Source organism: Miniopterus natalensis, chromosome 4, assembly GCF_054644295.1.
Source record: "Miniopterus natalensis isolate mMinNat1 chromosome 4, mMinNat1.hap1, whole genome shotgun sequence".
Taxonomy (NCBI): domain Eukaryota; kingdom Metazoa; phylum Chordata; class Mammalia; order Chiroptera; family Miniopteridae; genus Miniopterus; species Miniopterus natalensis.
Genome location: NC_142084.1, coordinates 84492206 through 84505592, shown reverse-complemented (window position 1 = coordinate 84505592; position 13387 = coordinate 84492206). Strand labels below are relative to the sequence as shown.

The following is a 13387-nucleotide window of genomic DNA, read 5'->3' as shown; positions in this document are numbered from 1 at the left end:
ATCCTCATGCTGTTGGAAGTGCTCTGTGTCTTGATGTCTCAATGTTACCACCCTTGTGGTGATGATATCCTACAGCTTCGTTAAAGGCCATCACCATGGAGACTGGGAATATGGTATCTTTGTATGTGAATCTACAAAGGCATGAGAATCTATGGCCTTCGCAACAAGGTTTAATTAACAAACGAAATAAGTAGTTTTATTAGCCAGCACTTTTATCATAAAGATATTACTTATATTTTATTATTATAAAAGATAATAGCTTTTATCATAAAGATATTACTTCAGATGTTTCATATCAGTTTAGAATGCAGTCAGTTGTAGGCTTGAGATTATCTTTGATCCGATCCTTCTTGGAATGGTTATCATCCATCCTTATAAATTGCTAGTGTGAGTGGAAAAACTACCTATCTGTATGTTTGCTTTGAGATTACTTAATTAACTGTCACTGGAAAACATTCACTAATGTTAATCATATATGTAGACTTTATTTTGAAAACTGAAAATTAATTAGATGTTAAGAACTATTAAATATCTTCCCTCTTGAGCTCTGTGCTCTGAGCTTGGTCTTCCGAGATCTTGGTTTTCACCCTTTTATGCTCTGGGTTCTGCCCTCTGGGATTTTGGTTTTGCCCTCTGACTCACCCTTTTTTCTCCCTGAAAAGTTAACCCAGGGTTGACACTGAGTAGTTTTATCAGCATGCCTTTAGCCACTTACGTAGTTCCCTGTGCAATTATACATTGTTATATCCTCTCTGTTTCTTTAAGTGAGAGCTGGGTTAGCATTGTTTCTCCCGATTTAAAATTCTCAAGAACAATGTATCTCTGACATAGACCTCATGGATATTCACCTTTTTAAACAAAATCAAAGTTAAAATAACTTTCAGATATAATTTCCTCTCCATGTTTTGGCTCCTGTCGAGGTGGCTAAGGCCAAACTCTTACGTGTCCTACAGGGTGTCCAGTTTGAATGAAAAGCCGTGTAAGACACATTCTTCCTCTCTTGTGACTGAATACTCTGATCTTTTAATCTTGCCAAGGTTTCAGCAAAAGCTGGTATAGCCACACCCGAAGTCTCTTTCCTCTACCATGATATCAGCGGACATTTTTGAACGTTAGCATCTTTTCTTCTCTGCATAGGCTGGTTCTTTACTTAAGCATTGATTTTTTTCATTTTGTGTCTTTTCGTTCACATTTTACTATAAGCAGGAAGAAACTAGGTTGCAACTTCAACACTGCTTGGAAATGCCTTCCCGTAAATGTCCAAATTCACCTTGTACGCATCCTGGTTTCCATATAGCTGTAGGACACGCTTTCCTTGAGTTTTATGACTGCCTATGAGGGCTCCCTTTACTCCAGAGTCAAATACTATGTTCTCTACTTTCTTCTAAACCCACCTAGAAGCATTCTTACAGTTCAGATTTCTACTCTCTGTCTGCTCACTGTGTATTCGGTTTTCCCTAAAGCAATTTAAGACTTTTCTGTAATGCTTCTCACTTTCTTCTGTTAAAACCAAGACACAGGCCCAAAATGGAGTTGCTTATACTAAGCCTCACACCATTAACCTGAGACTTAATTTCTGTTTCAGCTCTTCTGTAAATGGAATTTTAAACCAGTCAACCAGGAATCTCCTGATCAGTGTTAGGCAATCTCTCTAATAGAACCCTATCATCTCCCATAAGGAAAGTAACTTTGCATCAGCTAACCCTCATTCTTTCTTCTTCTTTTTTTTTGTATTGTGCTCCCTTCTGCCTATAAAATCTCTTTCCCTTGCCCAGCCAGTGTTGCTCAGTGGTTGAGCATAGACCCATGAACCAGGAGGTCATGGTTGGATTCCCGGTCAGGGCACATGCCTGGGTTTTGGGCTCGATCCCCAATATGGGGTGTGCAGAAGGCATCCGATCAATGACCTATCTCTCATCATTGATGTTTCTATCTCTCTCTCCCTCTCTCTTCCTCTCTCTGAAATCAATAATAACGTTTGTATTTTTAAATCTTTCCCTTTCATTATACTAACCTCTTTAGAACCTCTATCTGCTAGACTGGATGCTGCCTGATTAATAAATTGTTGAATAAAGTCATAAGACCTTTAAAATAAACTCAGTTGAACTTTTAAAAAAACATTTCTCAACTCTCACCAGCTTGGTCTTTAACGTCCATATTTCAACTAACAGTTTGCCCCAAATTCTTCTAGCCTCTGTCCATTGTCTAAATGTGTATTTTTGTTAAAACACATAAAATGGCCATTTTCAGTTGGTAAAAATAGTCAAATGTCACCAAATTATGCGGTTTAACTTAATATTAGACTATATCCATGTTGTTCTATAAGCCATGACTTGCATGATTATATTTTGCTTATTTCTCTCTTTTTTAAAATCTTCACCCAAAGGTATGTTTTTATTGATTTTAGAGAGGGTGGAAGAGAGAGAGAGAAAAACATAGATGTGTGAAAGAAACATTAATTGGTTGCTTCCCTTATGTGCCCTCACCTGGGATCAAACCTTCAACCTAGGTATGTGCCCTGACTGGGAATCCAACCCACAACCCTTTGGTGCACCGGACAATGGTCCAATCAGCTGAGCCACCCGACCAGGGCTCGTTTCTCCTTTTTTAAGTTAAATTTATTGGAGTGACTTTGGTTAATAACTAAGTTTCAAGTGTGCGATTCTATAATACATTATTTGTATATTGCATTGTGTGTTCACCACTCAAAATCTAGTCTCCCTCCGTCACCATATATTTGACCCCCTTTTACCTGCTTTATCTGCCTTTCGCCTCTGGTCATCTTCATATTGTTGTCTCTGAGTCTAGGAGTCTGTTGCTTTCGGTTTTATATCCCACATATGAGCGAAACCATAAGATTCTGTCCTGTTCCTTCTATTTATGTCACTTAGCATGATACTCTCAGGGTCCCCCCATGTAGCTGCTGATGGCAAGACTTCACCCTTTCTCACAGCTGAGAATCATTTTATTGAATGTATGCACCAAATCTTCTTTATTGCATCATTCGTCAAAGGTAGCTTAGGTTGTTTCCATGCCTTGGCCACCATGAATAATGCTGCAGTCAGCAGAGGGGCACATATACATTTATGAATAAAGGTTTTAACCATTCTGGGTAGATACCCAGAAGAGGGATTGCTGGGTCATATAACAGCTCTATTCTCAATTTTTTGAGGACCATCCAGACTGTTTTCCCTAATGGCTGTATCAGTTTACATTCCCACCAGCAGTGAATGAGGTTCCTTTTCTTCTAAATCCTCGCCAACACTTGTTATTACCTGTCTTATTGGTAATAGTGATTCTAGCAGGTGTCAGGAGGTATCTCATTGTGTTTTTTCTTTTCTTTTTTTAATGCTTGTCACACACTGGTAAGTGGTAGTGTGTCTTTTTTTTTTTTCTTTATCTTTATTGTTGAGAATATTACAGGTGTCCCATTTCCCCACCCAATTGACTCCTTCCACCTTGCTCCCACCCCCTCCCCATGCCTTCACTCCATCATTGTCTGTGTCCATGGGGTATGCATATATGCATATAACTTCTTTGGTTAATCTCTTCCCACTCTCCACCCCCCTTCCCTCTTTCCTCTGAAATATGATCGTCTGTTGCATGCATCAATGTCTCTGGATCTATGTAGTTTGTCAGATTCTTTTGTTCATTAGCTTCTTCTTAAAGAAGACCCTTCAACTTTTCCTATAGTGCTGGTCTGGTGGTGATGAACTCCTTTAGCTTTTTCTTATCTGTGAAGCTCTTTATCTGACCTTCAATTCTAATTGATAGCTTCGCTGGGTAGAGCAATCTTGGTTGTAGTTCCATGTTTTTCATCACTTTGAATATTTCTTGCTTCTCCCTTCTGGCCTGCAAGGTTTCTGTTGAGAAATCAGCTGAGAGTCATATGGGTACTCCCTTGTAGGTAACTAACTGCTTTTCTCTTGCTGCTTTCAAGATTCTCTCTTTGTCTTTAAGCTTTGGCATTTTAATGATGATGTGTCTTGCTCTGGGCCTCTTTGGGTTCCTCTTGTTTGGGACCCTCTGTGCTTCCTGGACTTGTAAGTCTATTTCTTTCCCCAGGTAGGGGAAGTTTTCTGTAATTATTTTTTCAAATAGGTTTTCAATTTCTTGGACTCTTTCCTCCCCTTCTGGAACCCCAATAATATGACTGTTGGGCCTCTTGAAGTTGTCCCAGAGGCTCCTTATACTATCTTCATATTTGTGGATTCTTTTTTCTTTTTGCTCTTCTGGTTGGGTGTTTTTTGTTTCCTCATGTTCCAAGTTGCTGATTTGATTCTCAGCGTCCTCTACTCTACTGTTGATTTCCTGTAAATTATTCTTCATTTTAGTTCCTGTAGCCTTCATTTCAAATTGGTACTTTATTATGTTATCGATTTTCTCAGTTATTTCCCTAACAGTCTGCTTAAACATCCTTATAAACAAAATTCTGAACTCTGTATCTGTTAGCTTGCTTGGATCTATTTCACTTAGTTCCTCTTCTAGAGATTTCTTCTGTTCTTCCCTTTGTGACATGTTTCTTTGTCTCCACATTTTGGCTGCTTCCATATGTTTGTCTCTATGTATTAGGTAGAGCTGCTCTGTCTCCTGGAATTTGTAGAGTGGCTTTGTGTAGTAGGTGTCCTGTGGGGCCCAGTGGCTCAGCTTCCCCAGTCACCTGAGCTGGGCCTTCCAGGTGCTCCCCTGTGTGGGCTGTGTGCACTGTCCTGTGTAGTTGAGCCTTGGTTGCTGTTGGCGTCCCTGGGAAGAACTGACCCCCAGGCCAATCAGCTGTGAGGACCAGCTACAACTACAGCCAGAGATCAGCTGCTCTGGAGACACCCCTGTGGAGCAGGATTTACTTCATGGAGCTTTGGTGTTCACCAAGTGCACCCCTTGAGTGTCACTCGTGGATGTGGTAGGGTTGTAATCCAGCGTGGTCAAGTCTGACCACCAGGTGCACTGTCTCTGGGGCCTCCCAGGAGGTGAAAAGTCAGCCTGTGCCAGTGCCCTGCCCAGGGCCCCCCAGCATGAGCTACACAGCAAACCGTAATTGGCTGCTACTTGTGCTGGGCTTGGAGGAGCCCAGGAGAAGCCAAGCTATGAGCCAATGCAGCTGCCACTAGTGCCAGGCCTGGGGCCGCTTATCAAGCTGTATGGGGCAGCTGCTACTTGTTTGAGAGATTTTAGGAAAGTCCTGAGCATGAGGCTCGAGAGGCCACTTGCACAGAAAAGCCCCTGGAAATGGCCTGGACGAGCTGCAGGTGGGGAGGGGCGGGGCCTCCGGGAGTCACGGGGCGGGGCCAAAGGTGCAAGTCAGGTGCTGGCGACTCAAACATGGCGCCTGCCTGCCGGCTGTGCGGGGAGGACTCGCCACAGGAGCCATGGCCTCCGCCCGCCCTTCTGCCCGGGAGGAAGCCGCCCTCCGCCTCTCGCCTGGATCTCAGGCAGGTTAGTTCCCCCGAGTGTCCCGGGTCCTTTCAGGCTGTTGCCCGGAGCTGGGCTCAGAGGGAGCGTCCGAGTGAGTCCGCGCCGGGCCCTTAAGAGGAGCTGCTGGGGCTCCCGCAGCCTCCGTGACCCTCAGGGACAGTCCCCGCTGGTTTCAGAGCCGGGAGTTGTGGGGACGTCTCTTCCCGGCCCTGAGACCCTGGGCTGGGGGCCTGCTGTGGGGCTGGGCCCCCTCGCTCCTCCAGGAAACCTCCGCTGCCGAGATTCCCTCCGGGTTTAACCCGGGGCACCGGGTGTGGGCCCGCGGCCTCCTCTCTGGGATCCAGCCCAGATCCGCCCGCATCTGCGCCCATCCTACCGTCTCGGTGCTTCCTCAGCTCCCTGGCTGTGGGGCTTCTGTGCAGCCGGATCTCAGGAGGCTCTGAGTGACGGTGGTTCTGTGTTTTAGTTGTAATTGTGATGTGGTTGCGGGAGGCGGCGGGTGCAGCTGTTACCTGCGCCGCCAACTTGTTTCTTCTCCCTCATTGTGGTTTTGATTTGCATTTCCCTTATAGCTAGTAAAGTTGAGTATCTTTATATATATATATGTTGGCCATTTGTATGCCTTCTTGGGAAAAGTTTCTTTTCAGGCCCCCTGTCCATTTTTAAATTGGATGTTTTGCTGTGGAGTTGTATTAGTTATTTATATATTTTGGATATTAACCCCTATTGTTTGCAAATATGTTCTCCCATTCAGTTGGTTGCCTTTGGGTTTTGTTCATGGTTTCTTTTACTGTGCAGAAGCTTTTTACTTTAATATATTCCCATTTATTTATTGCTTTTATTTCCCTTGCCTTTAGGGTCAAGTTTATAAAAGCGTCTCTGAGACCAATGTCCATAAATTTAGTACCTATGTTTTCTTCTATGTATTTTATTGTTTCAAGTCTTACAGTTAAGGCTTTAATTCATTTTGAGTTAATTTCTCTGTATGGGGTCAAATAGCAGTTTAGTTTCTTTCTTTCTCTCCTTTTTTTTTTTTTTTTTTTGCATATGGCTTTCCAAATTTTCCAGCATCATTTATTGAAGAGACTGTCTTTCCTGCATTGTGTGTTTTTGGCTCCTCTGTTGAACATTAGTAGCCCATATATGTGTGGGTTTATTTCTGGGCCCTCAGTTGTGTTCCATTGTTCTGTGTGTCTGTTTTCTGCCAATACCATGCTGGATTTTTAAAATGTTTTTAGTGTTTGGAGAGAAGAAGGGAGAAAGGGAGAAACATTGATCGGCTGCCTCCTGCATGCCCCCTACAGGGGACTGACCCTGCAACCCAGGCATGTGCCCTGACCGAGAATCCAACTAGTGACCTCTTGGTGCATGGGTCAATGCTCAACCACTGAGTCACACAGCAGGGCAATACCGTGCCGTTTTGATTATTGTAGCTTTATAGTATAATTTGAAGTCAGACAAAGTATACCCCTGGCTCTCCACCTTCTCAGGATCTGTTTGTCTATTTGGGGTCTTTTGTGGTTCCATACATATTTGATGATTTTTTTTTGGTTTTAACACATTTTGCTCATTTCTAAAACACCTTGGCCATCTCATGATTTTGTCCTTTCAGCCCACCATAGAAACTTCAGAATATATTTTTGCTTTAAGAAAAATGTTCCCAAAACCTAAAGACACAATGGGGCCAGAAGCCCCCTTTATGAGCTCAGCTGGCTCCTCCCCCTCTACCCGGTCACCGTGGAGACTTCACTAGGGAGAAGCCTACATTCCACCTTGTGCATTGCAAGTTATGAAAGTAGAGCAGGCTCACCAGGTGGAGAGGGTAAAGTAAGGGATGCTGGGATGCCGGAGCATCTTCCTGTGCTCACCTGACTCGGGAGCACGCCCGGGAGTCCACCCCAGACAGTGGTGGGGATCTGGCAGTGCTAGGAGCAGGGTTGCCAGGAGCCAGAGGAGGGCAAGCTCAGCATAAAGGAAAAGGACCTGGGGACACAGGCCCTGATTCCTGGGACAGCCTGGCTACCTGAGAGCCTTGGAGCAGGGCTTCTGCAGCAGGAAAAAGGCCATGGAGTTCACTTCAAGCGCCCAGAAAGAGGAAACCAAAGACCCCAGGGACCAGAGTGCCAGTGCTGTGCGGCCCAGGACTGCAGTGAGGCTGAAGCCCAGAGACTCATCTAGGACCCCGGTGCGGATGAGAACTGGAGCCCCATGCAGGACTGCGGTGCTGCTAACGCCTAAAGCTTCAACCAGGACCCAGGTGCCGCTGAGTGAAGTGTCCTCCACGACACAGGTGCTGAGTAAACCAGAGCCCAGGACCCAGGGTCCACTAAGTGAAGAGCCCTCCAGGACCGAGTTGCCGCTCAAGGATGTCCTGACCAGCACCCAGGTGAGCTGGGACTCGCAGGGGTTCTGGACAGTGGATGCTAGTGCTGAGCTCGGACTCCAGGCATTAAGAATACTTGCAGCAAGGGAGGACTCCAGTAGCCCCCCTACATCGTATTTTCGTTTAATAAGTAATTTTTTGAAGCCAGAGAGACCAACAGAAGCAGTGATGGGGCTTATAGAAATGACAGTGGAAGTGATGAAGCTGGACCACCAAGTAAAAGAAACTCAAATCCAGCAAAAATTGGTCATGGAGGAAACCGAGCTGCTCCTCAATAAAATATTACCCATCCAGGCTGAGGTCAAAGTCATGCTGGCAAACCTGACCAACACGACTAGGGAGTACAGAAAGGAAATTGAAAATCAGTGGAACATCTGTGCCCAAGAAAGTGACGAGACCTCACAGACGACACAGGAATTAGCCTCCAACTATGAGAAACGAACTTCAGAGCTTCTAACAACACAGTTCCCGGAGAAGGAAGAGCTGGAACCTGATTTGGAGCAGCAGTTGGAGGCAGTGAGGGGTGTTTCACTGGTAAGGGAGACGCAGCAGAGAGAACTGCAGACATTACAGGAGGAGCTAAAGAAAGCCCGAGCTCAGACAGCTGCGAAGGCCCATGCCTGGTACCTCCAGGAAAAAGCGGTACTGGAGAAGCAACTGAGTGAGCCGGCCCTGAGCACGTTGGGAAAGAGACAAGAAGAGGAAATGAAGAGGAAAGCCCAGGCCTTGGAGGTGGCCGCAGAGAGGCATGCTTCTGAGTTTCACCGCCTCCTAGCAGAGAGCCAGGAGTTACAGCTACACAAAGAGTTAGAGTGGCAGCGCCAGCTGTGCCGGCAGTGCCAGGAGGAAAAGACCTCTCAAAGCTGGTTAAAAATTCTGAAGCCGCAGCAGGAACAGTTGTCTACCAAGCACTTGTTCCCAGAGAGGAAAGGACTGCGATGGGGTGCTCTTAAGAACAGAAGAAGGTCTTCCCTAGCCGCCGAATCAATCCCCAGTAATTTCTAAACTGTCACTGATTCCATAGGACCGGAGCAAGTGTTCTTAGGTGCTGCATAAACCTGGTTAGGGATCTCACTGCTCCTGTAAATGACCCGTCATGACATGTTAGTGTGAAGGATTGGGTGCTTTTTGCCAGCCAGACCGCTAGATTTGTGTGTGACCAGCTTCCCTTAATTAGGTTTTTCTTTAATTAGCTCTTGTTAGCAAACAGGATGTTTCCAAAACCTCCAGATAGCCTGACACCATTTGCCAAACACTCATACATGAAGCCAGGTCAAGAAAACCACCTTGAGGAAGTGGAAGGAAAAATAGTTGTGTGATTTATTTCATCTAGCTGAGTCAGGTTTCTTTACAGAAGAACCGTCAAGGGCAGCATCTCAGATCGGCTTTATATAGTGCTTTCTGCTCAGTAAATGACCAGTATTAGTTTATTCTCACTCCTTTCGGCCAACTCAGAACACAAAGGCCAAGTGTTTTTAAGGTTTTTAAAAAAAGTTTGTGCCAGCGACCAGGGGAGCTCCTTTTATAGTTTGCTCACAAGTGAGAAGGTATTCTAATAATAGTAAGACAAGGAGATAAAATGACATGGCAAGGCGTCACATTGCTTTATGTTGGGTTACAGTTTCTTTACCAAGGGAAATCCAAGTATTGTCTTTAGGTGAGATAGCACTTTAATCTGAGGCCAGAAATCTGTCTTTTGAGTCCCTTCACAATGCTTTATACAATTATACTGGAAATAAAATTTAATCAATATGTACAAATGCAAAAATAATCAAAGTATTTCATTTTCTCTAAATCAGACTCCAAACTTACAAGCTGGTGGGTTGCAAGGAAAGGAACTTTCAGTTGTTTTTGGAGGCTTCCCTCCCTTTCCCAGGGATCACATCCCAGGTTTGGAGACATGAGCTGTTGCCAGAAAGGAGGGATGGATTCCTTCATTTTCAATCCATCACAGCCTCCACGTCTTCGATCAATAGCTAGTTTATCCAAGTCCCTAACTTTGGTGGTTCTAGACTTTGACACTTTTCCCATAACTTTAGCAGGCATCCGAAATCGTGGTTGCTCATCATGATCAAATTTAATAGCAAAACCATTTCCTTTGAAACAAAGGTGAACATAACAGGAATTAAAGTGACATTAGTTTTACAGTAAGACTCTGGTGGCTGCTGTATGGCATGCATTGAGTTATTTCCAACCAAAAAATTTACTTCCTTTGATGTTGATACATTGAACCTGGAGGAGAGAGACCAAAGGAGATTTGATGTCTGTCTACAAAGAGTTAAAGGACCCCATTGGGAAGAGGAAGTAGTTTTGTTCTATGTGACTCCAGAAGGCTAATTTAGGACTGGGAATGGAAATTCTAGAAATTAATCTATCTAACTGAAGGGATTCTTTACTAGAGTAATCACCAGTGGTGAATATTTTGGGGAGCAGGATTTTGGTCACCCAGCATTCATTTGTTCCGCTTTTCCGCTTGGACTGCTTTCTTCGATACATCTGTATGGCCCTTGCAGCTCATTCCCCATCCAGCGATGGCACTTGACATGCAATCTGAGCCTGAGGATGCAGCACACTGCATAACCAGACATCCCTCCACCCCCACTCTGTGAGTCAGGGATGGGTGTACAACCCAAGTTAGGCCAGTTAGGAAAAACACACCATTCCAAGACGTTTGAGTTACCCAGGATGCTGGTCTTTTCCTGCTGGCCCCGTAGGAGAGGACGGGAGGCTGTAGCTGTCACTGTGCACCACAAGGGTCTCATATGTGAGAGGAAGCGGACCTCAGATAAGGGAATAAAAAAAAGTAACCCTGGTGACAGTGGTTGACGCTTGATCATGCCAGGGCTGACATTGTGATCTTAGGGTTCATGCTTCATGATATGAGGAAATAAGCTCCCATTTTATTTAAGCTAGGCTGAGTGGGGTTTTCAGTCATTTGAAATGGAAAGAGTTTTCACTGAAATGGGTAGTAAACTCCCCATTCACAGTGGTCGTCACACAAGAGGAGGACCAGCCTTCAGAGTAGAGATGAAGGGGATGTCCAGATTACCTGAAAGGTTGGCCTTGAGGACTTCCAACTCTAAATTCTTGGCTTCTCCAAAACTGCTCTTTTCCTTTTGTTCTGCCCAGTGGACTTGGTAGCTTCAAAGAGACTCTAAAAACTCAGAGCCAAGCTATATAGAAGTTCATACATGTCCAGGCCTGGGATGCATTTAAAAAAAAAATTTATTGATTGACGAGAGAGAGAAAGAGAGAGAGAGATTTGTTGTTCAACTTACTTGTGCATTCCTTGGTTGATTCTTGTATATGCCTCAACCGGGGATCAAACCAGCAACCTTGGCATATCAGGATGACTCTCCAACCAACTGAGCTACCCGGCCAGAGCTGGGATGCACATTTAAGAGAGAAATCCATTATGTTTAATCCTGGAGTGAGTGATTTATAGAAAGTTAGATATTCACTTGGCATTAAATTAAGTTGTCTAGTTTAGCCAAAACAAGGCTCCCTGACAGGATTTTCGTCACAGCCTTGGCTGAGTAATGAGTTTTTTTGCCAGGATGAATTATTGGTTAGACCTTTGTATCACATGCCTTGCAGAGAAAGGAAAATAGTCTAATTTTCAAGGTGTTCATATTCAGACATATATGCACAAAAGAAGTTTTGAGTCCTGTGCTTTAATACTCCATCCTTTAATCATTCCATGAATATTTATAGAAACTGGATCTGAGTTATATCACAGCCTTGGTTATTTTTAGGCCCAAATAAGTAATAGTCCCCATCTGTGGGTATAAATGTTTTCTCTCCTTTTGTTGTTATAATTATATATGTTTTAGGTCCAGATGTTTAAAAAATGGGAAAATTTCTTTTGCAATCAACTGTAATACCAAGTACTTAATGATGACTTACATTCGTATTATGTGTTTAATTTTGTCATATGTTTTCATCTCCATTTCCTCAATGTATAATAGAGTTAATTAGCATATAGCATGTAGCAAACAGTATTCTGGGAATATTACATGGATTATGTTATTTAATTCTCACCAAACCCTACAAACTAGCTACTATTATGATCCCCAGGGTTTAAACCCAGACGTTCTAACCCTAGAGCCCAACACTTTAACTCATGTCCTAAACAATTTCTACAACTCCTATGGTTATTAAAAATGTAATATGGCCATCTACATGGGAATGTAGAATTCTACAGTAATCTTTGTGAGGTCATGCATTATTACCCCATTTATCAGAGAAGGAAAACAAGTGACAGATAAAATGGCATGACAACAGGTCGCACTGCTTTATGTTGGGCTACAATTTCTTTCATTACCAAGAGAAATCAAAGTATGGTCTCTAGATTAGACAGCACTTTCATTTGAGGCAAGAAATCTGTTTTTTGAGTCCCTTCACAATATTTTATATAGTTATACTGGAAATAAAATTTAAGCAATAATCACAAGTGTAGCCCTGGCTGGCTTGGTTCAGTGGTTAGAGCATCGGCCCACAGACTGAAGGGTCTCAGGTTCAATTCTGGGCAAGGCCACATACCTCGGTTGCAGGCTCGATCCCCAGCCCACTGATGTGTCTCTCTCACAACGATGTTTCCCTCCCTCCCTCCCTCCCTCCCTCCCTCCCTCTCTAAAAAACCAATGGAAAAAATCTTGTGAGGTGAGGATTGACAACAACAAAAATAATAAGTGTAAGTGCAAAATAAAGTATTTCATTTTCCTCTAAATCAGACTAATAATTCATTTTTCTCTGGTGGGCTGTAAGGAAAGTTGCAGTTATTTTTGGAGGCTCCCCTCCCCTCCGCAGGGGTCACGTCCAGTTTGGAGACAGAAAGTGGGGAAAGATTGCTTCATTGTCAATCCATCAGGCCTCCCCTGAAACCCCCATTGCCAAGCCTGAGGTGGGGAGGGCGGGTCCTCCTGAAGACAAATGTCTCAGTTGCTTTTGTGTCAAGCTTGGACCCAGGAATATTTATTTACCTAGGTGTAATCCCCAACGACTAGACTCCAGCCCCCCTAAGGTCCCAGGCAGCCCGTTCCCTCTTCAATACCTGGTCATATGTTTTAGGAACCACACAGGCAAAGGTCTCTACTACTTTATAGATTATCTTCCTTTCATTCTTATTCTTGGGCCATCAACTCTTTTTATCTCTGCTTCCACCTTTCTGCCTCTAAGTCATCCTACTCTCTGCATGTCCTGTTACCCACCCCTTCCCCCCTCCAAGTTTGCCAAGAAGTACAAGACTCTGGAAAACAAAGGTCAAGGACATTCTGAGAACAACTTCTGCTCTTGACTTTGTAGCACAAACCTCCCAGAAGTATGGGGCACAAGGGTCTCACTCCCTGGTCTGGTGGTAAGACACCCAGGAAGAAGATAATGTAGCTAACATGTCAATAAATCATCCCGCCATACCATGCTCCCCTTTTACATTCTCCTCAAAGAGCAGAACCAGCAAAACTGCCACGATGGAGTCCTGTTCTCTTCCATGTCTGGACTATGTACTGACTTCCAGTCCAGGTGCTGCTCTTTAAAGGTTTTCGAACGTACTAACGAGATTGAGCTGATCTCTTAGGAGGATCTGAGATGCTT

General features: G+C 44.1%; 1 protein-coding gene across 1 annotated transcript; it reads left to right on the top strand.

The window, feature by feature from the left end:
- Positions 1-7477: 7477 nt before the first annotated feature.
- Positions 7478-8800, top strand: LOC148093394 (uncharacterized). The gene has a single exon (XM_087816188.1). The coding sequence runs from the start codon at positions 7478-7480 to the stop codon at positions 8798-8800; it is 1323 nt and encodes a 440-aa protein (XP_087672314.1).
- Positions 8801-13387: the final 4587 nt, after the last annotated feature.